Genomic DNA, 27,905 nt, shown 5'->3' on the forward strand with positions numbered 1-27,905 from the left:
CTGCTTAGCTTCACAACATCCCCCCCATAACACAAGTTCGGCGCCACCACCACCCCGCCTCCTGCGCGGCTCCTCCCCCGCCGGGGGCCGCGCGCATGCGCAGAGGCCGGACGGTGGCCGGCGGGGCGGGAGGGCGTAAACAAGGCGCTGGCGGCCATGGGGAGGCAGCGGGTGCTCAGCGGGGGCCGGGGCCGCCGGGGCTGAGGCGAGAAGAGGCCTGAGCCAGGTCCGGACCGGTCCTTGGTGCAAGGGAGGAGGGCTCCTCCCTGCCCGGCCCGGTCCCTAGTAGCCCACCGTCTTCCCTCACGCCCCCGCCGGCCGGGGGCGGTGAGGCCTGTGGCGTCCCGTCATGAACTTGGCCGGTCAGAGCGGCGAGGCCGGCAGCGGGCACCTGCTGTTCGCTAATTTCAACCAGGATAACACGTACGGGGCGGTGGGATGAGGGGTGGGGGGGTTTTAGGGGGAGTGGTGGGGGTGGGGGTGCTGAGGAGGGGGGCGCGGGGGAGTGGAGCAGGCCCTGAGGGGGGCTTTAGGGTGGGGGAGGTGCTGAGGAGGGGGAGGCCTTGAGGGGGTTCTTTAGCGGGTGAGGGGAGTCTGAGGGGGGAGGTCTTTAGGGGGTGGGGCAGGCTCTGGGAGCGGGTGTTTAGGGTGGGGATTATTGGGGTGGGGGAGGCCCTGAGGAGGGGGTCATTGGGGCGGGGGAGGCTCTGAGGGAGGAGGGAAGGTCCTGGAGGGGAAGGTGCTGATGGGGATTCTTTAGGGGGCGAGGAAGGTCTGATGGGGTAGGTCTTCAGGGTTTGGGGCAGGCCCTGGTAGGGGGGTCTTTAGGGTGGGGGAGGCCTGAGCAAGGGGTTCTTTAGGGTGCAGGATCTTTGGGGCAGGGAAGGCCCTGATGATGGGGTCTCTAGGACAGGAGAGGCCCTGAGGAGCTGGACATTTCTCACGCACCCCCTGCTGCTTCCACCCCATCCCACTGCAAACACTCCACAGCCTTTCCCCGAGCTGCCCTGCTGTGGGGCTGGGGTTTGCTTCCTCACTGCAGGAGGGGGTAGGACGGATGGCACGTGCCCCCACCTCTGTGTCCCCAGGGTTGTGTGTGGAGCTGCAGGGTGTGGGCTACGCTCGTGGGGACGTGCAGCTGAGAGTGAAGGCACTGCTCGAGCTGGGCTTGCTGCACGGTGCCTTCTCTCTCATCCTGGTTGTTGCCCAGGGGAGCTCAGCCTTGCTCTCCGGCACTCTCCTAGGAGCTACCAGGCATAGTCCCAAAGCTCACTGGTGCTGTCTTTTCATACAGCCCTTGTCTGTTCACCTGCTTTCTTCTGGTGAAGCAGCATGCCTTAGGTGTAAAGGTATTTTCATGAGCTCGTTCTTCTTTTGGGTTTTCATTTTGAAAGAGGCCTTTCTCATATGGTCCTTGAGCTTGCATTTAGCTTCCGTAATTGGTTTCAATCTACAAAGGATCGGATTGTTCATGCTACACATCCTGCTGTTATTTGACAGTCTCAGTACGTTTGGATCAGAGCATAATAATTCATCTGTGGGGTATTGAAGAGCGATGCTTTTCGTTTCAAGAACTGCTGGTGGTTGGAAGCAGAGCACTGGAGAAGGATTTGGCTGTTTTAAATATCAGTGAGATGAAACCAGTGGGAAGGAACCAAAAGAACTTGTGAAAGGAGGAGTTTTATTTTAGGAAGTGAGTAAGAGGAAATGATCTCAGGTTGGCATCACTGAATGTAATCCACATGTGCTGTGGTGACTTTTAAACAACTTGTTTGTTAGTCTTACAAGCAGTACCTTGCCCTTGTAAAAGCTTTGACTCTCTTCATCGTGGATTGTAGCAGGTGGGAATGTTGAAGGCCAGAAGACTGGAGCAGGGTCACACCAAGGAGGGAAATACCCTGCTTTTGTGGGTTATGTTGGAGATTCTGGGGTGGAGGTGAGCAACTGGAGCTGGATAGACCTGAGGCAGGAGACTTTAATGCATGCTAAGTGACAGGGTGGAGGGAGAGAGTCTTCTGTGCATTTGTAAGTAACTCATTACCAGTTCAGTGTGTTGATTCAAAGACTTCTCCAACTATTCTTCATGTTTTTCATCAAGTACCACGCACAGCTCGCTGTCATTCCACATATGAAGCGTGCCCATGCTGTGCTCAGATACCATCCATTTTTTACCCATTACCAGATAAAACCAAGTCATCACACCTGGCAAATCTGTCACCTGTTCCTGCTGTGATTTACAGAGGTCATTATAGAAGTTCTTGAGGTTCACTGTGCTGTCCCGCGTGGTGTTCTAAAAGCTTCACCACTTCTTCCTTAAAGCAACTGCCTGGTTTTGGTTGCACCTTACCTTTGGTGAGAGCTGTATGTATTTACGGATCACTGAGTTGTGACAAAAAATATACATTTCTTCTGAACAAAACAGTGCCAGGCTTGCCTTCAGACCAGACCTGAGACTAAAATAAAATAGAAGTAAATGTAATATAAATTTATCTAGGCCTTCCTTAACTTGTACACCTTGAAACATTTCTCTGTGTGACTTATTTTTAATTTTGAGTTAGGAAGATGGGGAAGGACAAGGGAGTAATAATTTCCTTCTTTTCTAAACCTCAACTGTGTAACTTTGTTATTTTTCCCATGTCCTTTCCATAAATACCTAAAAGTATTACTCAGTTTCTGTGCTATAGCCGATTTGGTTTTGGTATTCAGCATTCGAATGTTGATTGTGTGGGCAGAACAAGCTCTGCGTGTGTCTGTGTGTTTATGCGTGTGTATAGATAATATATGTAGAACACCCTGCGATGATCTGATGAGATTTGGTGGTGATTCAATTATCGTACATGATCCTAATCTGGTCTCTGTGATTGAAAATCTTGGAGTACTAAGTCTTGTCATCTTAGTATCTTTGGGGGTTTTCAGATATCCATTATAGAGACTATATAAATAGGAAAAGGCTCCTGTTCATATTGTTGTCTTGAAATCATGAGGGATAACTTAAAAGGCCACTTTGAAACAAAGGAGGCAGATGGATGATGTGGAACAGGTATCCTGTCTTTCTGATAGTGTCTCAGAAGAAATCTGGTCAAGAAAAAAGCACGTGTAAAACTGTAAGCCTTACGCATCTTAAACTAAAGTTTTTGATGATTTATCTATATTTTTCCCACCTATGGTATCTCTTAATTTCTCGTTTGAATAGCGAAACAAGCGGTCAGCTGTCTGGGTTTATTATCATGCTGTTATCAGTATCTAGAAGGTCACTCTTTACTGGGTGAGAAGAGCTGAAAAGAACTAACTGGGGATTAACTACTTTCCCGTGCTGGGTCTCAGAAAGCTGACTTAGTTTAAATTTATATTCCAAGTAAAAGAAGCCCTTTTTGAGCCTGGCAAGGTGAGCAACTGCACGCTGTTTCGGCCAGCACGTGCAAGGCAAGCTTTGTTTATATCTCATGAGCCAGCAGGGCTCACATCACGTTTTAAGGTGTGTTCCAGCAATTAGAAAACTTGCTGACAGACAGAACTGGACAAAAATAACAGGGGTACGTTGTTATTGCAGTAAAGCTTTTACCTCCAGCAAGGTGCCAGCTCCACGCCTGCTCAGATCCACCTGGCTTACCTAGACAGCAGAGCCAGTTGCTGTGCATCAGAAAAAAAGATCATAGTTCTTGCTGGTAAGGTGTCAGCCTAATCTTTTCTGGGCTTAATGGAGGATTTGATAATTAATTACTGCCTCCTGTAGGAAGGAGGTGAGCTTAGGGATGGGTTTTACTCCCGAAATTGGCTTGCTGGTACTTAAAAGAATATTGCCTACATGAAAATTGCCATAGCTTTTCAGTCGCCAGGAATTGCAACAACTGGGAAATGTTTTATCTTGCTTTTAGCTTTCTGTTTTTTCCTGCTTAAGTTCTTTTTCATGTTCATTCATAGGTGCTCTGTGTAGTGACATTGTCTCGTGGCGTAGTATCTGTTACTACAAGGGTTGTCGTGCCTCTTTACTCCGTGTTGCCTTCAGCTTTATTTACTTGAGGGTTTTGAGTTATTGGCTGGGACTGGAACTCTGCCTGAAAACACTCCACCTCTAAAGCAGAAGCGGCCGGTTTGTGGGTTCTCCTTGATGTAATACGTTTTCATTAAGTAAAAACACGGAGAAGGTCACTTCCAGCCGATATTAGTGTGCTCCTTTTGGGCCTTACGCTTCTCCCTGTGAATCAGTCATTGCACAACTTGGCACGACAGGCGCTCTGAGAGGCAGAAGCTCCAGCTCACAGATAAAAATGAAGCAACTGGTTGGGAGTCAGGAGTCCTAGCAGAACTGGGCAGTAGGAGGGTGTCAGTGACCTTGGTGCTAGGTATGTTTCAGCGGTTGCAAATCTTTAATGATAGATATTTGGTAAGAGTGCTGCTTCAGTTTGAGTGCTCTTCATGTTACTTCTGGGAGAACTATTATGTTACACATCTCCTTTATGCTCTTTAAAGCTTACATGTGTCTGTGAGGTGAGCTTAAGTTTTTGTAAATGTATCCGTGTCCAGCCTCATGAGAAGTGGTAAGCTTTTTAACCAAAATATAACATGAAGATTTCAAAGTTTACTGTCACTGTTAAAATCGGTGAAACTGTCTTTACGTTGTTACACACATTCCCAGAGAAAAGCTTTTGGGGAAAAAAAAAAAAAAATATTAACTTAAATGGTCTTCAGGTTCTATTTGCAAAAAAAAAAAAAGTGACATAATGCAAATCAACAGATTTCAGAGAAGCTTTAATCACCTTTTTAAAAGAAAGTAACCAAGAAACAGCACTCAGAAACAAAATAGTCACTATAGTTTTGAAAACAGACTACTCGCAAAAGGACAAAACAAATCCTTGTGCTTGGGTTCCTAATGAAAACATCGATAAGCCTCATTTCCAAGGTCAGCATTAATCTCTGCTTCCATTTATGTATGGAGTTACATGGGACAAGTATCGGTCCATATGTCTGTTCCTGCTGATTAAATGCTGCCCCCCCTTTTTTTTGCCTGACTAAATCTATTTAATTCTGTGTTCTAAGCAAACATTTCTAGTTCTAAAGTTGTGTAGTGTGCTTCTTGTTGCGGAATTTTTATTATAAGTGCCATGTGACGTTTGTATTAAAAGTGTCTTCGTTTTTATTTTTGAACCACTTGTGGTGAGAGGACTGAGGGTTGGGCACTCAGCATTCACTTCTGCAGAGAAGGGCGACGAAGCTGGTGAGGGGCCTGGAGAACAAGTCCTACGAGGAGCGGCTGAGGGAGCTGGGCTTGTTCAGCCTGGAGAAGAGGAGGCTCAGGGGCGACCTTATCGCTCTCTATAGGTACCTCAAGGGAGGCTGTAGCGAGGTGGGGGTTGGCCTGTTCTCCCACGTGCCTGGTGACAGGACGAGGGGGAATGGGCTTAAGTTGAGCCAGGGGAGTTTTAGGTTAGATGTTAGGAAGAACTTCTTCACTGAAAGGGTTGTGAGGCATTGGAAGAGGCTGCCCAGGGAAGTGGTGGAGTCACCATCCCTGGAAGTCTTCAAAAGACGCTTAGATGTAGAGCTTAGGGATATGGTTTAGTGGAGGGCTGTTAGTGTTAGGTTGGAGGTTGGACTCAATGACCTTGAGGTCTCTTCCAACCTAGAAAATTCTGTGATTCTGTGATTCTCTGCTTTTATTTCTCCTAGGTTCAGGTGTCATTCATTTGTGGTCCTTGAGGACAGCAGAGAGCTTTACTCTGAGGAGACTTTAAACAGAGAAGGAAGGAGAGAGAGAAAGATCACGTAGCCCTTGTGTTCAGGAAAGATAGCTGAGAGAAGCAATCGCTTGTCATGTTGCTTGCTGTTGTTGCAGTGGGAATATCAGCAGAGGTGGGCTTGCCTAATGGTTCTGGCTGAGAGAGGCTGTGGTGCAGTGTGAGTGTGGACAAACGTGTTCTGAAAGTAGTGATGTTTGCTTGGAGAATGAATTTTCTGTTATCCCAGCCTATTGCTCTGTGTTAAGTAATGGGCTAGTGAGGTTTCCTTTTGCTGTAGCAGCAAATTTGTGGGATTTTTTTTTAATAGTTTAAAAGCAATGGGAAAAGCTGTAGGTTTTCAGTGTTCCTTATAAATCTGTTGGAATGTGTGGGCTTCAGTGTTTACCTCCTATCCCAAATACTGATGTTCTTGACCTCTCTATTGGGACATACCTATAAGATGTTACAGCTTTGATTCCAGCAGCCATTTGAGAGGCAAAAGTTAAGTAAGCTCCTCCAGTAATTCTGTCCTTATGTCATTTCATTGTTTATTGTTTTATTATTCTTTTTCCCCCTCTCCATCGTAAGCCTTTGTTCACCAAAGGCTCCTTCCTTATAGAAATTTACATTGGATTTGAAATGAGTTGGAACATTAGTATAATGAGACAGCATCAGAATGAAAGTAGGTTTAATTAACCAGTTATTTAAAATAGCAATAACTTCTGGAGTCATGTTTGTACTGCAGCTGCAATTGATTTTAATCTTTGAGACTTGCCCTTAGTAGAATCATTCTGATTAACGTAGAATCTTTCTGATTAATAATTAAAGTCCTCTATGATATGGAAAGGGGAAAACTGGTTTTCTTTCTTCTGTATGTATATTAAAGAAGCGAAAGAGAACCTGTACCACTTTCTAACCCATCTGAAAAAACTTGTTTTAAAATAGCTGGAGAGATGGAACCAGCTGATTTCCCACTCTAGGTGAGTGCACTTAGAGAGAATGTCAGCTCCTTGAAATGAATGTGTGAAACATCTCAAAGCACTGGTTGCCTGATGAGGTTAGTTTTAATTATTTATGACAGCTGCTCTTGAAAATGCTTTCAAGATTTATGTAATCTTGGATCAGACAACAGTATTATCTTTGAAAAAAGCAAGTAAACACGGTTTCATAAATCACAGCTATATTGGTAATTTTGTACTGAGTAGAAAACCTTGATGACGAAATGGCTCAAAGTCTACAAATCAGGCTTGTAATAGAGGCTACACATAATAGGCTAAAAAATACCTGTGTGGCATAATGTTAGAAGAAAAAAGGCAATTTTTTTGGGGGGGATATTGATTTTATTTTCAATTTCAGTCTCTCCTCAGCTTCTGAAAATTGGTGATAATAAAGCAGAACACCCGCACTGTAAAAGGAGATTCTGATAAACTACAGTATCTTCTTGTTGGCCACTGTCCATTTGAGCACTAGCTGAATGGCTTATTGATCATTTTTCTTCCCATATGGCTGCACATTTTTAGGAGGTGAGGTAATTTTGCCTAGATACTTGTTTTGTGGGATTTGGTCATTTAGATAGCTATTGAGTGTCTTAAGGGCTTAAGTGTAATATTGGTGTGAGGGAAGATGGGGGATTTAAATCATTATGATTACACCAGTATAACATAGCTTAGTGGATTCTCTTACTACGTATAAAAGGCCCTTTTTTCCCCATAGTTTCATAAGAAGTAATTTGAGAGTGCCTTAAAGAAAGGAAGGGGGGGGAGGGGGATAAAAAGCCCTCCAAAACCAAGAATGCTGTTCTAGCAGGAAAATGGTTGGTCTTATAGTCATGCTTGTGTATTGAAACAGGTTTAATTATGCTGACACAAACTGAAACTTTGCTGTATAAACAGATGTTTTGTGACTTCACCATCACCTTGATCCAGAAAGAAATGATAAAAAGCAGTTGCCATGGATGGAAAGATCGGTTCTGTGCCTTCATTCTTTGGGCTTTTACTCAGTCTAATGATTTAAATGGAGTGTAGGTAGTCAGTAGGACGAGAAAAATGGGCTTCTTGGTTTCAGTGATACTGTCACTAACTCAGTGATGCAGCATTATTTGATGTTTAAAGCTATAAATACAGTGCAGGAATGAACTTGGTAGCTGTTTTAATATATTTTCGGGCAATCTGGAATTCTGCATGAGGAATCCATCCTATGCCTTTTGTAGATTGTTTATATTGCAAGGAGTCTTGTGACTCCATTTATTTTTAACTCAGATGAGTGCTTGTTTACCTCTGAAGTGACAGTTCTAATGTCATTCTGCGTTAAACTTTCTTTTGAGGGACACAATAGATGAGCTAAGAAAAGCAGATGCATAACTTTTTTTTTTTTTGAATTGCATTTTCATGTTTTTACAGTTTGGATTTTCATCAAGTTATACAAAAGTAGTTGAGAAAAACAATGCAGAGTCTTCAGCAACTAATCAGATACAGCCTGCAGAACGTACCAATTTTGCCTGAATAAATGTATTTTACTACATGTAATACTAAACGTATTACAAGGGTGACTTAGAGGAGCAGCAACAAAATTTGTTTTTATCATAGCTGTGCTGTCTCTAAGCCTAATATCTTTTTTCCCCTGTTGTGATTATTGCATCTGGAGAAGCTTATTTCTCTTGCCTAGATGGTGCATCTTTTAATTTGAGGGCTTAAATCTTCGTAAGTATAATTTCTTAACCAGACTGTTCCAGTTTATGTGGTTTTGTTTGTTTTGGTTTTTATTTTGCTAGCAGAGAACATTATACTATCATGCAGAAGTTGATTTTATAACTTGGGATCTTAATTTTGGAGGATAAGACGTCTTAGGAACAATTTTTAATCTTCTAGGGACCTTGAAGTCTAAAACGGGCTCACTTCAGAGCCGTAAGAAAAAATACAGGAAGAGCAAGAAATCTGTGGATCTGTGTTGTAAATGCAGGACTAATTATTAGTGCATCTGAAACGTGAAGCATCTTGACGGGCTGAGAAGGACAATTTGGCATAGTGATGGGCAGGACTGGGTCTGAGCGTTTTATTGAATCACTTGCCACAGTTTGGCATATTGAAATGCATCTTATAGGAAATTAATCAGTTTATTTTCATATGTCATGACAGTAAAAAAAATATGTGAACTGTAAACATAGTGACACACTTCTGTACAACTATATTTACAGCTAATTTTCTTCTATGTCATAAAATCATCCTTCACGTGGTGAGGGGAAAATAACGTGCCATTGACCACTGCTTTGGTGTTTAAAGAGCTGCAAGATGCGCCTGAAGTTTTTTTTTTTTTTTTTTTTTTTTAGCAAAAAATTTAAGACCTGTCTTTGACTGGAAAAGCAATTGGTCTATGAGCTAAGTGTGAAAATTGAGTAATGGTGGAAAGAAGAGCTCGTAGCCTTTTTTTTTTTTTTTTAACATTCTATTGTTAAAATCTGTTTAACATCAGCGACTAGCGTTTCTGAGAGAGCCTCTGATTAAAGATTCAGCATGAGTATTTGTACGACTGAGACGTAACAATGTTCTGCAGAGATGCTAGAATAGCATCAAGTAAAACCGGAGAAAATTAGAGCTGGCAGTATTTAATTCCTTTTTTTTTATATGAGAACTCTCTTGGGGTGGTTGATGAAGGTTACAGTATAAAGTGCAAAAAATCCCCAGACAGTCTCACTTGAAAAGGTCTTGCAGGTCACCTCTCATGGTGAGGCAATGATGTAATTGGTTTGCGTTACAATATTCATGTCCTCTTCCCTCCACACTAAAGCTTTCAGTTTGTGGGGAATTGTGTAGGGAAATCACTGGTAAGAGCTGGGCAGTAGGCTGTAAGCTGTGAGCTGTAATGTCATCACACGTGAAGTAGGATTCCACACCTGGGGTAATTCTGAAGCTATTTGGCCTCTTCAGAGTTCAGGAAATTATCTGTCTGGTGCTTTTTAATCGCTCTTCTTACTGAGCTAACCTAGCTGGAGGTGTAGAAGAGGGTAAGAATCTGTCCAAGGGTAATTCACAGCTGATGTAGTTTATGTTCCTGACGGACTTGTTTCTTTTACAGATCCCTTGCGGTTGGCAGTAAATCAGGCTACAAATTCTTCTCTCTCTCTTCTGTGGACAAATTAGAGCAGATCTATGAATGCAGTGAGTATCTTCTTTTTTTCTTTTTTACTCCCTTGGTTGACTTTAGGAAGAGATGACGTTTCGTTTTTTCATGGATTGTTGAAGTCACATGAGATGATCCTTAAGTGTATGATGAAATAACAAACACAAAACAATTGCTGCTAGCAGGGCAAAACATTGTCAGTGTTATATATTTAAATCTAGCTGGTGTCCTGTGAAAATTGGTAATAGCCAAGTTAAAAATTCTTAGCTTTTCTGATTTTTATGACCAGTAGTAAGGTTACATAGCATCTGTGTATAAAAAAAAAAATCTGCCTGTGCAGGTGGCTTTTGGGTCTTTATACTGGCTGTTGGGGCAGGCAACCACTAAGACACTCTTATCAAAAAAAAAAAAAAAAAAAGCTTTATTTTTTAAAAATCCTAATCTTTGAACATGATAGCTGCAACTTTACTCATCCAAAATGTTGAACTATCTAAATTCCAATAACTGATCACCATATGAGATGCCATGGAGGGAGGCCTTGAGAAGTGGTATCCCCTGTTTTGCCAACAGTTCATCCTCTTTTTTTTTTTTTTTTTTTTTTTTTTGAGCTGACAGTGAGAATAAACTCCATGTGAACAGTGCCTGTAGCTGTGATGTCAGTGTTTATGCTAGGATCCTACTGGATCATGCCACACAAGAGTGGTCTTCAGACTCCATTCCCTGTGACCTGACCCTGTGGCATCTTAAATTTGAAAATGGTGTGTGACTCAGATCACCTATTATCTCTGGTGACTGCCTGTTTCTGTGTACAGTTAATGGAGAGAAGTAATTGTGGAGTTCAAATTAGGTACCCGTGGTCAGGTTAAATTGCGTTGCAGCTCCATCTGCCTGCTTGAGTCACGGTCTGGTTGTACTGGTTAATGGGTGCCTTGAATTCCATTTGGGGCTGTTGAATTTAGGTACCTGACTTCTGTAGCATGGTAGGCACTTGGAGTATCTGGCCTGATATGACCCCCAGAGGCTCGGTGAAGATGATTCCTGTTACGTGAGACACTGAATAAACATACTGAGGGAGGCTGAACTGAACTTCACAGAGCTGCTGCTTCTTAATAGTAATTGAAAGAAAAAGTACAAATGGGATAAAGGTTGCTCATAGGGCATACATCGAAGTGTTTGACTTTTTTTTTTTATATGCAGCTAAATAATTTTCACTCTGGGGCTTGCCAGCTGTGCATGTTCAAGGCTGTAACCTTGGCACAGGGCTGGAGGGTGTACTGTGTTCTGGGTACCTCCGGTCAGCAAGGAAAGGTATTTTGAGGCCTCACCATCACGCATGGCCCCTCAGTTCACTTTGTAAGGGGTTCTGAAGACTTAACATCATTTTGGGTGAGCAGTTTTAAGGACCCTTCTCTTCCACGTGGTTGGTTTACAAGTTTTCAGGTAGGTGACTGAAGTAAGCTATAAAATATACTCTAGGTGTCCTGTGTTTGAAAGAGCAACTGAAAAGAATGGAAAGCCTCTTTGCTCCCATCACTGACTTTTACTGTGACTATAAATCATCAAACTCCCTGCTCAGTTGATCCATCTGTAGAAAAAAGTATTATATCAGAGGGTGCTTTAAGGCTTAATGAATGTTTATAATTTGCTTCATGTTCCCGGATTAAAAATGAAATAGAAGCACAGCTGATCGTAATCTAGCTGGTTCTAACCAGCTCTTGTCTGTGATGCTGCATGCTTGTGTTTATGAAACTGTAATCTTGTTACGTATTTGCTTGTTCTTCCCTCGCTGCTGCTGCTTAAATCAGTTTGCAGTTCTGCTCTTTGTTCTTGCTGTGTTTTCGGTCTGAGTTGCTGGTAATCCTCGCTTGCATGGCGTAAAGGAGAGAATACAAACGGGGTGAAAAAGAAAACCTGATGAGCAGCATTGCTGTAGAACTTAACTGGTGCTATTAAAAATATGATTAATTTAGGTCAGCTGGACGTAGGGTGTGCAGTACAGCCTGGTACTTCACTCGGATGGTTGCTCATTAGGAGGTGTACATGACTTGGCAGTTGTGAAGGGATTCTTTTTATCACCCCTTCCTGTTAGGGGAAGACAAAGGAACAGGGGTGCATCCTGTATTTTTAAAGTGAATTTAATTAAAAGATTATCACAAAGACTTTCTCTCAAAAGTGACCATATTATAGTGTAATAAGTCTCTTTATGATGCAACTCCAGGCATGTCTCCACTTTTTAGGTGTTTTCCTTGTTGAAAACTTGGGGGGTTTTTTGGTTCTGTTTTTTTTTGTCTTGCCTTTAGCAGCTTAATTCTTGACAGTGCTCCTGCATGCCTTCCTTGCTGGCTAATCTGCATCGGTGCAGTGTGGGACAGCATTTCTATTTGATCTCTGCTATTGTTCCTACTCTGAAATACCAGTTCTCCTGCCTTCCTGGGAGTGCAACAAGTCCCAGCAGCTGTCTCTTAACGTGGTTGCCCCTGAATGGGAAAAGAAGCTGAGTATTCCACCTAGCCCCCAAGGAGCAGGGAGCAATCAGGCTCAGTTTTTGGGTCTTCGTGTGCCAGTCTTCTCTGTCTCTTGTAAAACGATGCCATTAGTACGAAGGACTCCCAGCTTAGATGGAAAACTGATAACCTGTGCTGTAAAATGTTTGAGAGCCTTTTATGTTACTTGCCTGGTTCAAGGAGCACGGAGTTTTGCATTTAAAAGTCTGTGCATGTGGTTATTGAAGTGGATTTTTATATTATTCTTTTTCATGTGTTGTGTGTGACATCAGGAAAGTGGAGAATAATTCCTTGAAAACAAAGTCGTTTCTAAAATGCATTATCCCTCTTGCGAAAGTGAGGAAATTGAATTTTCAAAGCCTCTGTGAACAGTTTTGTCTTCTTTGGAAAAATACCATATTGTTTATTAGATTTGGATAAAAGTCAATTATGTCGCATGGAAGACTGAAAATGCGTAGTATAAACCTGCTCCTTTGCCACAAGAAGGCTCTTGCTGCTTTGTGCTCAATCACTCTTGCTCTCATGTACAGAATTTAAATATTTTCAGCTCTTTTTTTTGGAAATAACTGCTTTCTTTGGGCGCTTTTAAAACAGATGTATCACATTGTGGTGGCATTGTAACACTCTGAGAATGTAAGAACTTTTTTCAGGGATTTCTTGTCATAGGTGATGAGAACAGTGCCAACTGAAGCCTTCAGAAATAAGGTTACTTACTTATGTATTTATTTTCTGGCAATTTTACTGTTTGAGACGCATTAAGCATTGACTTAATCCAGACACTGAGTTCTGAGAAGTTCGGTTGTTTCCACGGATCAATGCCAAAGGCTCCAGTTGCTTGTCTTGCTTCAGCCCTGTAAGGGGAGCCCTGCAAGGGCAGATGTAGCCAGCAGCTGCGGGCGAGCTGCAGAGGCTGGGAAAGCTCCCCTGCTTTCTCATGACATGCAATAGCTTTTTGCACATTCTGCTTTAGTCTCAAAAGCATACGTACAGCTAGCTCTGTGTCTGACTGCCATTTATCCAGCAAGGGAGTAGGCTCTCAGTTTTCTTTGACTTTTCAAGTGCTCGGAGTGCCACCATAATGGTTTGAAGTGTGTTTGTTGATTGCCTAGAGTGCTGTGAAGACTGTCTGGGGGGCTTTTGGAGGAAAATTTCACGAGAGGAGAAACACAGGTGCTGGGGTAGCTGGTGGAGGGACTTCAGAACAAATGAGATTTCCAGCTTCTTTGAGTAATCTTTTTTTTCCTTCATGGAGACATGCAGAAACTTTTTTGTCATCAGAAATATTTCCGTGTGTAGCATTGCCTTAGGGGAAAAAAAAAAAGGGAACACCTATGCTTACCTAGATTTCTTCAGAGATTAGAGAAGATTATAAGATTCTGGAACTTGACAACTTGATTTTTGGTCTCCTTGATGTTTTTTTTTCCAGTTGCATCTTGGCACACCAGGGAGTAGACACTTCTCAAGCACAAACTTCTATGACTCCTGGGAAAAAAAATGGCCTTTGTGAATTGGCATTCACCGGGTAGATTTTCTGCTTTAGAAACTTGTCCTGCATCCTGCCTTATCTCTGAGCTGTTGTGCCAGAATGTTTGTTCTTAAACTGTATTTTCTTAAATGGTATTTCCTATTAATACATACACATCGTTGTCCTTCCCTGAAATCTCACCTGCATTTTGTTTGCCTTCCCTTCCTGTGATTCCCCAGCTGACACAGAAGACGTGTGCATAGTGGAGAGGCTGTTCTCCAGTAGTCTGGTGGCCATAGTCAGCCTTAAGGCTCCACGCAAGCTGAAAGTTTGTCACTTTAAGAAGGGGACAGAGATTTGCAACTACAGTTATTCCAACACCATCTTGGCTGTCAAACTCAATAGGCAGGTGAGTGATAATTTAAGTGAAAACAAGGGGAGGGGCTGTGGATCTTGTGCTGGCACTTTCTGGTGGTTTTTCCTTGGGTGACAGAATTGCTGTTTGGAATTAATTTTTACTTTTCCACCTGTAGCTTCCGTAAAATTTTGTGGCATCTGAGTAGCGGTATTTGATTAAGAATTTTTGGTTCTGTGTTTATCTGTTCCGTTAGAAAGAATGTCGTGAGTAACCTGGTCTGACCTCATGGCTGATCCTGTTTTGAGCAGGAGGTTGTCTAAAGACCTGCCACAGTCCCCTTCAGCCAGAATTGTCCTGTGATCCTAATTGTAAAAGTAGCTGAAGCCAACAGCTTCTGCTCGGGACAAAACTTCAAATTCTGTTAGCTTTTTTGTAACATTTTTAAATATAATTTGAATTTTTTAGAAAATGGTATCACTGAATTGGTGAAGTCTTTTGAGTTGGGTGGTGCTAAGTAGTACTAAGTCATCGGTAGGCTCTTCTGCAAATAATTTTCTGTCTTTAACCATGTCACTCAAAGTAGAGAAAATGGCATCTGAAGGATGAAATTATCTTAATGTCCATTCCCGCTCTCAAAATTGGGGTGTGAGAATGGGACTCCTGTTTAAAATCATAAGGGACAGGGTGGCTGAGTTGACTTCTGGCATCGTGAGGTAGTGTTAAAGGAACAATGTCTTGTGAGACAGTCGTCCAGATCTAGTCACCAAAGGGTAAATGAGATGCTGAAGAACTTAATTTAAAACAACAAAAAAGTCCTCACAACTGACTGTGAGTAATTACAAATGAGTGTGAGTGAGTAATAGGGTCTATAAATGGGTTTAAAAAGCCTTGTATATTTTTGTTTAGCCAAAGCAGGAAATTGGGCCCACATGTGAATTGGCCTCTTGGGGGCGGGGAAATACATATGGGCAGGTAAAGAATAAGAATGAAATAGGTGTAGATGAAGGTTTCTGGCTTGCTGACTTGATCTAGTAATACAAATAACTTTTGTTTAAATCAATTTGCACTAGCATGGTTGAGAAAAGTCGAGTGCACTGGTCAGTTCAAGTGACCAAGTGTAGTATTGAGCTGTTGAAGCCTTGCCAAGAGATGTATCTTGTGCATCTTCTGTCAAACTCTTATTCCTTCCCATCAGGTGGGTACAACCTTCTCTGTATTGGAAGGTGCCTACTGCATTTTGGATACAAATTTTTTTATAGGGTTGATAACTCCATATAAACTCTCTTTTCATGTCACCATTTCATCTTCCCCACATCTAGAGGCTGATAGTATGTCTGGAAGAGTCTCTATATATACACAACATACGAGACATGAAGGTGTTGCATACAATCCGGGAGACACCTCCCAATCCTGCAGGTAAGGCAATCCTGTTTTCAGAGGCTAGTGTTACTCTGAAAAGCGTGTTCTGTCTGCACATGACATTTCCAACATGGTACTGTAGCACTCTTTAATTCTATTTTCAAATTGAAGTTATAAATAAATATGTGAGCATTGGCTTAAAGCCTACCCATTCGATCCAACGAGGCTTCCAAGAACAAACAGCAGACTGCCTTAATCTGCTTTCTCCCAGTTTTCTAGTCTCCTAGTGCTTATGGTTACAATCTTAGATCATAAGGAAGCAATACAGATACTTACAAGCTACACATTGCCAGTGCTTGGTACAGATAAAAACTATGTCAGGTTAATGCTTTAGGAGTCAGGGCAAACTTGGGAATTTCTTCTACTTCATTGGTTACTGTAGTTCTGACAGTATTATACTTTCTATTAGGCTTTGTTAATAATTGTGTTGAACAGATGCGTTGCAGGTTGATGAGATTTTTTTTCTTCCCTGTTCTGTGTCTGTTGGTACAATGAAGAATGATTTGAGTTGATCTTTGCAATATTTGAACATAGAAAGCTTGTTGTATAAGTTTTAGAATTTGCCTCATTCTAACCATTGTTGGTTTTGTTTTTTTATGTTCTAAATTCCCTCTAGGGTTGTGTGCTTTATCAATAAATAATGACAACTGCTACCTGGCCTATCCAGGGAGTGCAACTATTGGAGAAGTACAGGTCTTTGACACCATCAATCTGGTAAGGGTCTTTGTGCATGCTGTTTCCATTTCTAAAGTTGCAGTTTTTGGAAATAGTTTCAGTTGCTCAGAGGAGAATTACTAGGCACTTGTAATTGGTCCATCCATGACAATCTGCAGTATCCGTTTTACCTAGGTATCCATTATACCTAGGCATCACAGAATGTCAACAAAGGAAAGTAAGACTACTAGCTTTGATGAGAAGAGTTGAGCAAATGGGTGGAGCAGATAAATGGACAGTCACTTTTATTTGAATTGTCTTTAAGTAGCCTGCTACTCCTTGAACTCTCTACACATATGCTTCAGTAATAATTTTGTGTACTTTTGCTTAGCAGTTACTGAAACAGATTGAAGCAGTTGTCCGTAAATAAGGCTCATACTTGCCCTGACAGCTCTTACATATGCAGGCTTAAGCTGTGAACATGGAGCTTTTAACCTGTGCTTTACTAAGGTTCTATTTTATCGTTTTGCTCCTGCAGAGAGCTGCTAATATGATCCCAGCTCATGATAGTCCCTTGGCTGCTTTGGCTTTTGATGCAAGTGGTACTAAACTTGCCACTGCATCAGAAAAGGTAAGACGTCTTTTTATTGACTTGCCGGCAATGATAAACTTACTTAAAATGGTCTAAACGAGTTTCATTTTTAAGCATGCACAGTACCATGTGCAAATACCAAAAAATAAGTCTTAAAGTTATAACAACAAATCTAAGTTAAACTGTTAATGATGTTTGACATAACTTCCATGCTGTGAAATGCTGGATAATAAGGTTATTTAAATTTTAATCTGGCTGTAATCAGGGCAGTCCTCCAAGTGTTTTTCCCATTAGTGTGGGATGCATACTAGGAATCAGTTGCATTCCTTTGATGCTATCTTCCTAATGAAAACAAGACAGTTAAAGTCAAAAGAGAGAATTGTTTTGCCTGACTTTGGCACATGATGACAAATGGTCTATGTGAACTGTATAAATTACAAAGTGTGAAGCCTCTGCTTCTTGGATAATAAGCTTAAACTATACAGATGTAACATGATTTCACCTGATAAAGGCCCAAAGACATCCAGGTAACTATACTTGTGGTTAACATGATCATTTTCATGATAAAGATTAATAAGAGGAGCTGTTCTTGATGCAAAGCTTGTACTGTACATTAGTAGCTCCCACCTTATAGTTTCTTGGTTCTTCAAACATCCTTCAAACAAGCTCCGAAAATATTTAATGCTAATATGTGGGGTGCATGAACTATGGTAAATTAACAGCAGAATGGTATGTACTCTGCTCACCAGAGCTAATGCACAATGCACAAACTTGAAATGATAATGAAAGATCTTATTTTTTCTTCCCCTTCCAGGGGACAGTGATAAGAGTGTTTTCCATTCCAGAGGGACAGAAACTCTTTGAATTCCGGAGAGGAGTGAAGAGGTAAAGTTCAGCCAGGGTAGTTATCAGAAGCTTGTCCTTTACAGTAGATCTCCGGTATGCTGTGCAGTTGAGCTATCATCCTAATTCTTGCCTGTTGTCATCTTCTTCCATCCCTGCCTGTATGCTTATAACACTTACAGTTTTAATGCCTGCAACTTTAGACTTGCTTATTCTGCAAATCAGTCCTGCCAGAATTGTACTTCCTCTTGCATTTTAGAAATTCACTGGTAAAGAACTTGTTCAAAGTGGGCCACCTTTTGTAAGATACTGTATTCTTATGGCAAGTGGAATCAATGTGTTTAATTTTCCTGCTCTTCTAAATCCTGCTAGCACCGGGGCCGTTGCAAGTCATTGTGACACGGTACTGTAGTTTGTGGTAGCAGTAACTCTGTAGCTCTAAAATACTTTATGCAGAGGTAAGAGTGAGTTCAAATTTTTACTAGATGACCCCCAATGTCTAGTATATGTCAATTAAATGTCATTAAGGGGAATCTTGCTCCTGAAGTGCATTAAGAAGCCATCAGAGAATGCTTACTATAGAGTTACTTCTTTTATTTACAAAGCAGTGGTGACTGAAGAATCTGCTTAATTATTAAGCCATATGCTTTGGCTTAATTGCAAGTCACATGCTCCTCTTCTTCTGAGAGAAATTGCAGGTGATTTTACTATGCAGCTACAGTCCCTCCCAGCTCTTGCAGAACAACTGGTGTGAACGCTATGGAGCTCCTTAGTGGTGAATGTGCAGAAGGGCTCCTACCTACCAAAATAGAGGAATAATATTCTCATTTAAATCAGTTGCCATGAGTCATTTAACAGGAGCTTTTGCTTTCACCAGTTAGTGCAGCATTAGAATGTCAAAAATAATGTCAAATATATGTCAAAAATAATGCTTCAGTATTTTTTGGTTTCTTTTCCACCTAGGTGTGTGAGCATCTGTTCATTGGCTTTCAGCATGGACGGCATGTTTCTGTCTGCATCCAGTAACACGGAGACAGTGCATATCTTCAAACTTGAGACTGTGAAAGAAAAGTAGGTTTCAGAGGTGCCGTAGATTTTTTTTATTTTTTGTCTCCAAGGAAAAGGCTTACAAATTGGAGAAAACTCTTCCTGTTGAGTATAGTCAGAGTGTGGACAGATTTCCTTTGAACACGTTTATAATGTAAAGGGCATAACGAGTCGGTTATGAATCAGTAGCTGCTCCTGATGTGCATGCTGTTCTCCTAATGAATAGGAAGAGTATTTCTGACAAAGGGGAATTGGGCATCCTTGGCAGAAGAATGTGGGGGCAGTTGAATGTCTTCAATGACCACTGTTTTGTGTTTTGTTTTTTTTTTTATTACCTCTTCTCCCATCTGTATGGGAAGACTTATCTCAACAATATCTTCCAGCTGCCTATAGGGCTTTAAAAGGCACCATGTTGTAAAACATTCCTATTTATGATTTGAGAAGAGTTTTACTTATATTTTTGTGTAAGTGGTTGGTTACTGATTAAACAGTTGAATAAAACCTTGAAGTTTAGCACCTTGTAATAGATCTCACTCTTGTATAATAACCGTTATGAAATACAGTTGTATAAACAGAAGTATCAATTTCCAATAGAACGTGTTTTAGCAACAGGCTGAGGATATTACAGGACACACCATGCCCTGTAGCGTAAATGGAGTGTATTGAGTTCTCAAAGGTGTTCTTTATCTCTGAAGAAAAACAAATAACCATTTAATATCTTTGAAAATGAAAAGATGTTTCAAAATGTTTGCACAACTTTCTCTCCAATGTGAAGTCAAAGTTGGACGTGATTTTCTGTTTTTTTCTTCTAACCTGTAGACCTCAGGAAGAGCCTACAACCTGGACAGGTTACTTTGGAAAAGTGCTGATGGCCTCCACAAGCTATCTGCCTTCACAAGTAACAGAAATGTTCAACCAGGGTAGAGCCTTTGCTACAGTCCGCCTGCCGTTCTGTGGGCACAAAAACATCTGTGCACTTGCCACGTGAGTAAAGAAACAGAGCTTGCACTCACCACCCACTCACTGGGTCGCCACGCTGAGCTGTGCAGAGGCTGACACTGGGGGACACGCCTTATCTCTGTCAAAATTGGTAGTACGCAGAGCAGTGGGTCACCTGTAGTGCATTCAAAGCCTCCGCTGGTTTAAAAGCTGTATGTTGGAGCTAACATCTCACAGTCCTTTGAGGAGGAGAGGGAAAGACATAATATTTGGATCAGCAATAGACTGTTTCTAAGTGTTGTTTAAAGATGTCATTTCTTTTTGAAAGAAGGCTGTTGAGAACAGATGCATAGGCTTAAGGCATTTGCTTCTATTAGTGCTAGGGGAAATAATGCTGTATTTTGTGTCAGTTGCAAAATAAGGCAGTCCAGAGTAACGGTTAAAGAAATCTTTGAAGGCATGTTCCTGTTATTCTTGTCTCTAAAACTGTATAGCATTCATTACGTTTAGTTCTCAACTTTAATCTTTATTCTGCCTTCACCAAAGGGCAGGGCCTATTTGGCACAGCTACCAAAGCAATAACCTGAGCAGTAGTGAACTTTTTTGTGTGTTTCTGTAGATTCTATGCTAAATGGATTTCATGTTTTTGTTCTCTCCTCTGATCTCAAAGCATGCTTTAAGCAATGATTAAACCTTGTAACAGTTCTGAAATAAGTAAATACTTCATGTTAGAATATTTGTCTCTAGAGTTGCACAAAGCTAGTAAAAGGATGGTAACGTCTCAGTTTGCTTTCCTGGGTTATGTATAAGTTGCTTGATTCCCATGGCATCCTATTAGCTCCACATTGTGATTATGCCTTGCTTTTATATATGCAGTTCTTTCTTAGGTGCTCAGTCTATGCCACTGTTAACAATATTCCCCATCTAGAAGCAACTGTGGAAAATAATGGCTTAAAATCTCAGGAGGGGAGTGGAGCGTGCTGATACAAAACACAAACTTTTACTAATCTCCCGTAAATCTTTCTAGAATCCAGAAGATCCCTCGGTTATTGGTGGGAGCTGCTGATGGGTATCTCTACATGTACAACCTAGACCCCCAAGAAGGAGGAGAGTGCACACTAATGAAGCAGCACAAGTAAGTCCGCACTAGCTGAGGACTGATGCTTTTTATTTCTTCACAAAATCCGCTTTGTTCTTAAACTTAGCTTCATGCTGCAGAAGTCTAACTTAGAGCTCATTTCTTTAACCTATTTTTTGAAACCTCTGACATGAATGAGTAACTTCAGAATCCCCCCGGGCCTTTCTTCTTAATATCTTCTACACTAAGCGCCGCTTTTCCAGCAGAAACTTAGCGCTCTCCAATTGCAGTGAAAAATCAATTGCTGTTAGCTGTCCGATCCTATTTCCTCTTACTAGGCAGTTTGAGTTGAGTTACTTTGACAAGAACTTGAAAGGTCTGACACCATCCTCTTCATCAATAAGTGAAGTGGCTACAGAGATATGAGAATGTGTAACTCTGGCTTCACACAGGGGAATCTGCCCTATGAAATTTTATCTGTATTCTTTCTACAGGTGTCCTTACTGAACTTCTTTGCCTATAGGCCACTGAAGTAATGTTTTGTAGCGGTACTGTAGAAGACTTAAGGGAAAATATGCAAGGTCTTGTTGTTTTCTGAGGTTTGAAGGGAACAGATAGGGAAATACAGTTGGTTTACTTACATGATCAATCATAGACTTAAAGTCAAAAACTTATGATGACAATTCAGGTTTGCAACTTCGGTCAAGTCTACGGTACTGGTTACAAATAATATCTTTATCTGAAAGTTTTAAGACACGATCTCCAGTTTCATTTGTAAACAAAGTGAACTTTGGTAAAGAGAAGCTTTTATCAGGTTTGTAATAGCTGAAATGCTCTAATACCTTCACTAGAGTGTTTTCCAGGATATGTATGTGAGGCAACAGCTTCTGCTGTGGACAGAGCTCAAGAAATAATCTGTAACCTTGCTGATAGGAATGACTGATTATTTTTTTTTTTTTCTTTAAAATATGCACTGTTCTTTGAGTCTTTTTCTTCCTAGCATCAGTTAGCAGGGTTTAGGTCCTCATGTCATCTCAGAGGCAAACTTGTTGCTGATGTGTATTCAGTGTTAAATATGAAGTTAAATATGAATATATATATTCAGAGATGCCTTCTTGACAGTCCTCTGGAATATCCCTTGCATTATGACACAGCACAGGCAATTGGAAAAGATAACTGCCATCCCTGAAGGGATCATATCTCTCCTGTTGCATGTGTATATGTATTCTTGCACTCCTAATGAGATATCCTTGCGTAGCTGTCAAGGAAAGCTGTGTTATACGTCTAGGCAGATCACCTCTCCAGCTAACCTTTCTCTGCTTGGTAGGCTCGATGGCAGCATGGAGCCAGCCAACGAGATCCTGGAGTCTGCATCCCATGACCGGCCGTTGGTAGCACAGACGTACAGTGCTGCTGTGACTAAAGGTACATATGTGCCTTCCTCACCCACAAGGCATGGTAAGGAGAAGGCTGGAAATGGGGCAGGGAGCACCTCTGCATATTGCATCATTCTAGATGGCTGCATGAGCTCATCTGCTTCAACACTGAGCTTTTGATAGCTATGAGCGTGATGTGAAGCACTGGTGAGTGGCTGGAAAAGAGCACTTGTGATGTTCAGTAGCCTCCTATAGATAAACTGCTCATCTTCACTATTTTCTGGGTAGAGCTTTGTCTCAAATTGTGGTCAATTACTTCAGTAATAGTTGCAGTATTTGCTGAATGGTTCTTCAGATGCTGTAATGCAATTATTTCATGCAGGAGGTCTGGGTGCAGAACAAAGCATCTGAATTATAGTCACAGGGGTTCTTTTAGGTTGTTTTTTTGTTTAAGTGTTCCTATAGTTCCATTATGGGAACTGTGACCTTTTAACTTGCCTTGCTGTTCTATGAAATTGAAAGGTTCGGTGTTTGTCTAATGCTGGAGTTCCACGTGAGTAGAGCCTGTGCATACAGCTCTTACCATCCTTGTACAGCACTCAGGTTGGTGCTTCAACTGCACATAGAGCTGTTCGATACAGCAGTTGCAGCTGTAATGAAAGGGTGAAGGGTATAAAAACATCAGTCTGCCTAAAGCAACAACGTGCACTGCACGCAGGCTGCGTAGTTGCAAAGTTTGATCACAAACTGCTCTTTGCTTGGAGAAACATGGTCATGATGAAGGCAAACATAGGGTGGCAGTGAAACTGTTGCAAATAACGTCTGGTACTTCAGCTGGAATCCCTGACTCTGTTGGATCCAAGCCTTGGTTTGTGGTGCTGGTTGTTGAACTAATCCCTTTCCCTGCAGCCTATACGGAAGACCTGGGTGCTGTGGGTGGAGCTTGCCTGGAAGATGAAACCAACTCGCTCAGATTGGATGAAGACAGTGAGCATCCCCCCATGATCCTTCGGACAGACTGAACTTTGACCTGTGAACTCACTCCTGAAGCAGAGAACACTGGCTTGATGTTTCTTGAGGAATCTCGTGTTATGCTGCTATGAACTTTGACATGAGTTGGGAGAGAGGATGACAGACTCTTACCGTTTTAAGTCGTAGCTGTAGTTCTAATTCTATACCATTGGAAAAATATATGGTTTTCAATTCAGTGGCTTTTAATCTTGCTTATCTATTTTAGCTGTGTTTTTTGTTGTTTTTCTTTTTTGTTGCCAAAACCTGCTGTTTGTGCAGCCCTCGGAGCCTACTAGCTTTGCATGCGTTCATGTGCCAAGCAAGCATAGGAGGGGGAGAGAGAGAGAGAAGCCACTTTATAACAAACTCAAGTTTGTATTTTTTTTATATATGTATATAATATTTAGCTTATATAAGGAAGGAGTAGAGAAGTGGTTCTGGAAGCTGAGATTAGTTCTGCACTGACAAAGGTCCAAAAGGTTTCCTGTGCATGGGCTTGCAGGCATACCTAGTGACTGACATGCAATCTTTCAAATGCATTGGCCTGTTTTTGGGTTCTCCCTCCCCTTTCCTGGACCATTTTGTTAATTAAAATTCCTTCTGAATGTTGTGTATTTGTGGGAGTGTTCTGTTTGTTGGGATGGAAAACTGGAAATGTTTCCCTGCATGAGGATGTAGAATACAGAAAGTGCCTTTACAGGGAAAAAAAAAAGTTGCGGTAGGAAGAAAGCTAGAATGAAGAAGGAATTGCTAGAGACTTGTTTCACACCTATAGTGCTCGGGTGTCTGTAGCCTATGGTAGCTGTTGTTTGGTTTTGTGTTTTTTTTTTCTTTTAGACAGACTTCAAATGCACTTTCTCTCCTGTCAGTTGTTCTGTTTCCTTGGCAGAGTAGCAATAACCTTTTTTTATACTTCTTTTAATTATCCAAAGCAATGATTCTGTCAGGCTGGATAGAAGTCACTGCACAGAGTATGACAGCCCCATTACTTAAAACAGCCTTAAGGTTTTCAGCTGGAGGGTGTAATTCTTAATTCTTGCTTCTCTTCAGTCTGGGGCTGAGCATACTGCTCCAATGGTGAAGGTTCAGGACTTTTTTTCCAGATACTGATGTAAATATAAATGATTTTGAAAGAATTATCTTCTAGGTTCTGTTTTGTTGGATAATCATGTTCCTGTTTTATTTTCTCCTTTTATTGGAGTACCTCTGGTGATGCTCTCCAAGGACTGGTTTTCTTTGGCAGCTTTGGAATAAATCCTTAACTGCCCTGACTGTGGCTAGGGCTGTCCAAGGCTGAGCAGTGCTGCAGTCTATTTTTAGGGTAGTAATGTGCCTTCTCTGAAGTCTTGGATAACAGGTAGTGAGTAAATGATTAGCAAAGTACTTGGTGAGTGTTACTTTACTTTGCCAAAGTGAGCCTGCTTTGCCTTTTGTGTAGTAATGTGGGATGCTTCCTTTGCTCTACTGACTACTTACAAAGAAATACGAATAGAAGTAGACAAGGAAATTGCAGATCTGGAAAGCAGGATGGGGCCTGGACTGAACTGAATACTCCATCTGTTGAACTCCTTACCAAACTAGATGGTAGGGTGCTCTTAGGATTTGGTACTGTTAACAAGGCTGTCAAGCAGTAGCAGGCAGTTGTCCCCCGAGCCCTGTGTGGGTAAGGTGGGCTTTCCCCTTCATCTAAAAGAGCAGAAGATGCTGATAGCCCCTGCCAAAGAGCTGCCTGTATCGGTGAGGCTGCTGTTAGTGTGCACAGATGTTCTTAGACAAACGTGGGAGAGAAGGGATCAGGCTTGTTTACTCCCTGAAAACCCTTGACCGTCCTAAATAGCTGGCTGGATTGGCTTGTGGCATCCTCTCCAAAATTCAGCACGTTCAGAGGAAACTGCTGAGCCATGCTGAAATCTCATCGAGTCTCTTGAATTTAAGCTCTGGCTGACAACTAAATTCCATAGTCTGGAATTATTTTTGTTGTTGTTTTTCTTACTACAAGTGCTATCAGCTTTGCTGTGGAGCTCATAACTGCAGAGGAAAATACAAGCCTTGAAGTAAATATAAGCTCAGCAAGCTCTGCTGGCAAACTGAACCACGCAGGAGCTGTCAGATGTCTGCTTATTCCAGACTAAAGCTGGGAATGTTCCTGGTAACATACTTGGAGGCTTGGCAGAGACTCAACGAGTCGAGTTAGCAGCAAACACGCGTAACCAACACAGGTCTGCTAAGCACAAGTTCTACAACTCGAGTTGTAACAAAGGCCATATTGCGTAGCAAGGGACTGCTATCATGTTTAATCTGTCTACTAATTTTATTGCTAAAAACAGAACACTAAGAAAGGGTTAAAACCAGTATCCTGACTTCTACACCTGCTTGTTTTCCGTAGGTGAGTTGGAAATCCCATATTTGCTGTTGTTGTCTTCCATGTGCTGTAGTACACCCCTCCTGTGCCACTGACTGCTCAATAGCTACACCCTGCTTGGTCCACTCCTAAAAGCTGGAAGTTTTTTTTCCTGTTTTAACTGGGAAAGTCTTTTTAGAGAGCAAGATTAGAAATATTCGGGGGTTAGTGACCAACGTGGAGCTGCTGGGATGGAGCAGGAGGTTTCTGGTCCCAACTGACAGTGTATTTAGGGTGGTGACAGTCGATTGTGTTGTCTAAGTTCATTGCATGAGGATGTGAAGCTTTCTCCTCAGATAAAATATGATTAATCTCATTTCCCTCTGATGGCTTTAGGCCCTCTAATCGCCCTGCTGTGGTACGCTACCAAAGTTAGAAGCCTTTCAGGATGGGGTTTTGCCCTGTGACACAAAGATATATATGCTTTTTTTTTTTTTTTTTTCTTAAACACACCAGAACTGCTGTTTGCAGCCGTTTCTTCACCTGAGTGTGGAGCATGCAACTGAATTCTTATGCTCCATGGTTCAGGTGGTGCTCAGCATTTCTGTCCTGGTGGTCCAACAGCCCTGGATTCCCCAGCGTGAGCCAAGGAGGCTGCAGCCTTGTGCTGTGGCTGTGGGCTTGCAGTCACGCGATACGGGAACACCTCTACAACCCCTCTTGTTTCAGTGGCCTTCCTCGGAAGGACAACGTTTGCTTTGTCTCTGTGTGTGTCTCTCTCTGGCTGCACCTCTCAAAACCTTTTTGGCTCAGTAGAGCGTTGGGTACAGAAATGGACAAACAAACAACCAAAGCTGGGGAAGTTGGGGGGGACATTAATCTTGGAATTGGAAACTCAGGTCTTAAACTGCAGTGGGATCTGTTCCCAGCGAGCACCGCAGGGAAAGAGCTGTTTCTCTTGATGTGCAAATACGTAGCAAGTGTGTGTACTCTGCTGCTGTCTCAACATCTGTGTTTACCCTATGTCTTTCAAGTTCAGAGGTGGAAAGCTTTTATCTGCTCTGGGCTCTTCTTATGTCACAGTTTCCAAAATATGAGTGATAGATATAAATCTAGCAGTTAAAAGGCCGGGCCTGGGAGAGGAGGAGGAAGTTGAAAGCATACAGAGCTTAGTAAAAAAAACTGTTCCTTCTGAGGCCCTGTTCAGCAGGACGGTTTGTGTGAGCACTCCCTCTGCCACCAGGTGTGTGCACGCACCTCGCTGCTTCAGGTCCTGTCTGAGTGAGTTTCTTCTGCCTATTTCTACAGCAGTTGTTGGGGGGAGGTGATTTTTTCAAGTCTGCCTGGATGCAAATAAATTTCTGGGAAAGCTGTAAACGCGGTGACAGGTGTCTCCACAAAGGAAACGTGCGTCTGACCTACGTGTAATAGTAAAAAGGGAGGAGTGAACTGAATGAACCTACTCTGTGAGTAGGTTAGCACGGAGCCCCGAGAAGCCGATCAGCAGAACGCTTTGTTACATCCCATGCTGTGCTTTCTCAGCTCTAATAATGGCATTAGCACCAAAGCAACATGCAGGAAGACTGTAGAATTTCCTTCCTCGTAGGTTGCTGAGCTGCTCAATATACCACTCGTACGTGCAGATGCTCTGCTGTTGTTCGCAGAGCAACGGGAGTCTTTGTCCAAAGCGTTGGTAGGGATTAATCTCTGCGGAGATCTGGGAAGCTTTATTCTGTGCTCCAGGTGTCCTGGCTAACAGTCGCCTTGATTTAACCTGTTAACAACTGAGTGCAAGGCACGGTGTCATCTCCACATGTGCAGAGCAGGCATTTGTCTTTCTGGAATCTGCTGCACCAGGAGAGGCTTGCAAAGAAGAAAGCATGGCTCAGACTGTAAATAAACCCTTCCAGATTCCAGCTGCACAACCAAAGGAATTCAGTAAATCCCCGGTTTTCGGACTGTGACATGCCTTTGTTTTAACCTACTTCAGATTGGCAAATCCCATCTTGCGCTGCCTTGAAAATAACGGGCAAGAAGTTTTAATCCTGGCTTGCAGGTAGCTACAGCTGTGCTCATCGCGGGTGTCTTGGTGCTGTGGCTTTGGCCATGTGGCTGCAGCGATCTGTGCGCTGACTTCCCCTGCTGCCTTTGCATGTGTCCGGCTCGTTTCTCAGGAGCGGTGAGTTGTTCCCAAACCTGTAGCTCTGGGTTTCTTTGGGGCATTAGCTCAACCCTTTCTCTACTTGGATCTGTTTGCTCTCGCATTTGCTTCTGCACATGGAGGAAAAAAAAAAAAAAACTGCATCCTGCAGTCTGACTCTGTTCAATATCTGTTGATAAGTGGAAAAATCTGTCTAACATTCCACCTCACCAAGTGTCTGGTTCTCACTGCTAGCCCATCGCTCTTTGTAATTTTATAACTGCATAAGAAATTAAATGTGTTGT

The 27,905-nt window shown here is 42.1% G+C and overlaps 1 protein-coding gene across 2 annotated transcripts; it reads left to right on the forward strand.

Moving 5' to 3' along the window:
- The first annotated feature begins 133 nt into the window (after window positions 1-133).
- WIPI2 (WD repeat domain, phosphoinositide interacting 2) lies at window positions 134-27,905 on the forward strand. Of its 2 annotated transcripts, none has more exons than XM_082772411.1 (12): window positions 134-423; window positions 9,789-9,871; window positions 14,042-14,211; window positions 15,480-15,576; window positions 16,196-16,293; window positions 16,772-16,864; window positions 17,640-17,710; window positions 18,632-18,739; window positions 19,535-19,699; window positions 20,682-20,789; window positions 22,060-22,190; window positions 23,018-27,905. In XM_082772411.1, exons 1-12 carry the CDS (start codon window positions 350-352, stop codon window positions 23,128-23,130), a joined length of 1,311 nt encoding a protein of 436 aa, XP_082628537.1. In that variant the 5' UTR covers window positions 134-349; the 3' UTR covers window positions 23,131-27,905. The 2 variants fall into 2 exon arrangements, with proteins under 2 accessions (XP_082628537.1, XP_082628538.1); XM_082772412.1 differs by having other exon boundaries at window positions 22,060-22,157.

Source organism: Aythya marila (assembly GCF_965140915.1).
Source record: "Aythya marila genome assembly, chromosome: 15".
In the NCBI taxonomy this organism is placed as follows: domain Eukaryota; kingdom Metazoa; phylum Chordata; class Aves; order Anseriformes; family Anatidae; genus Aythya; species Aythya marila.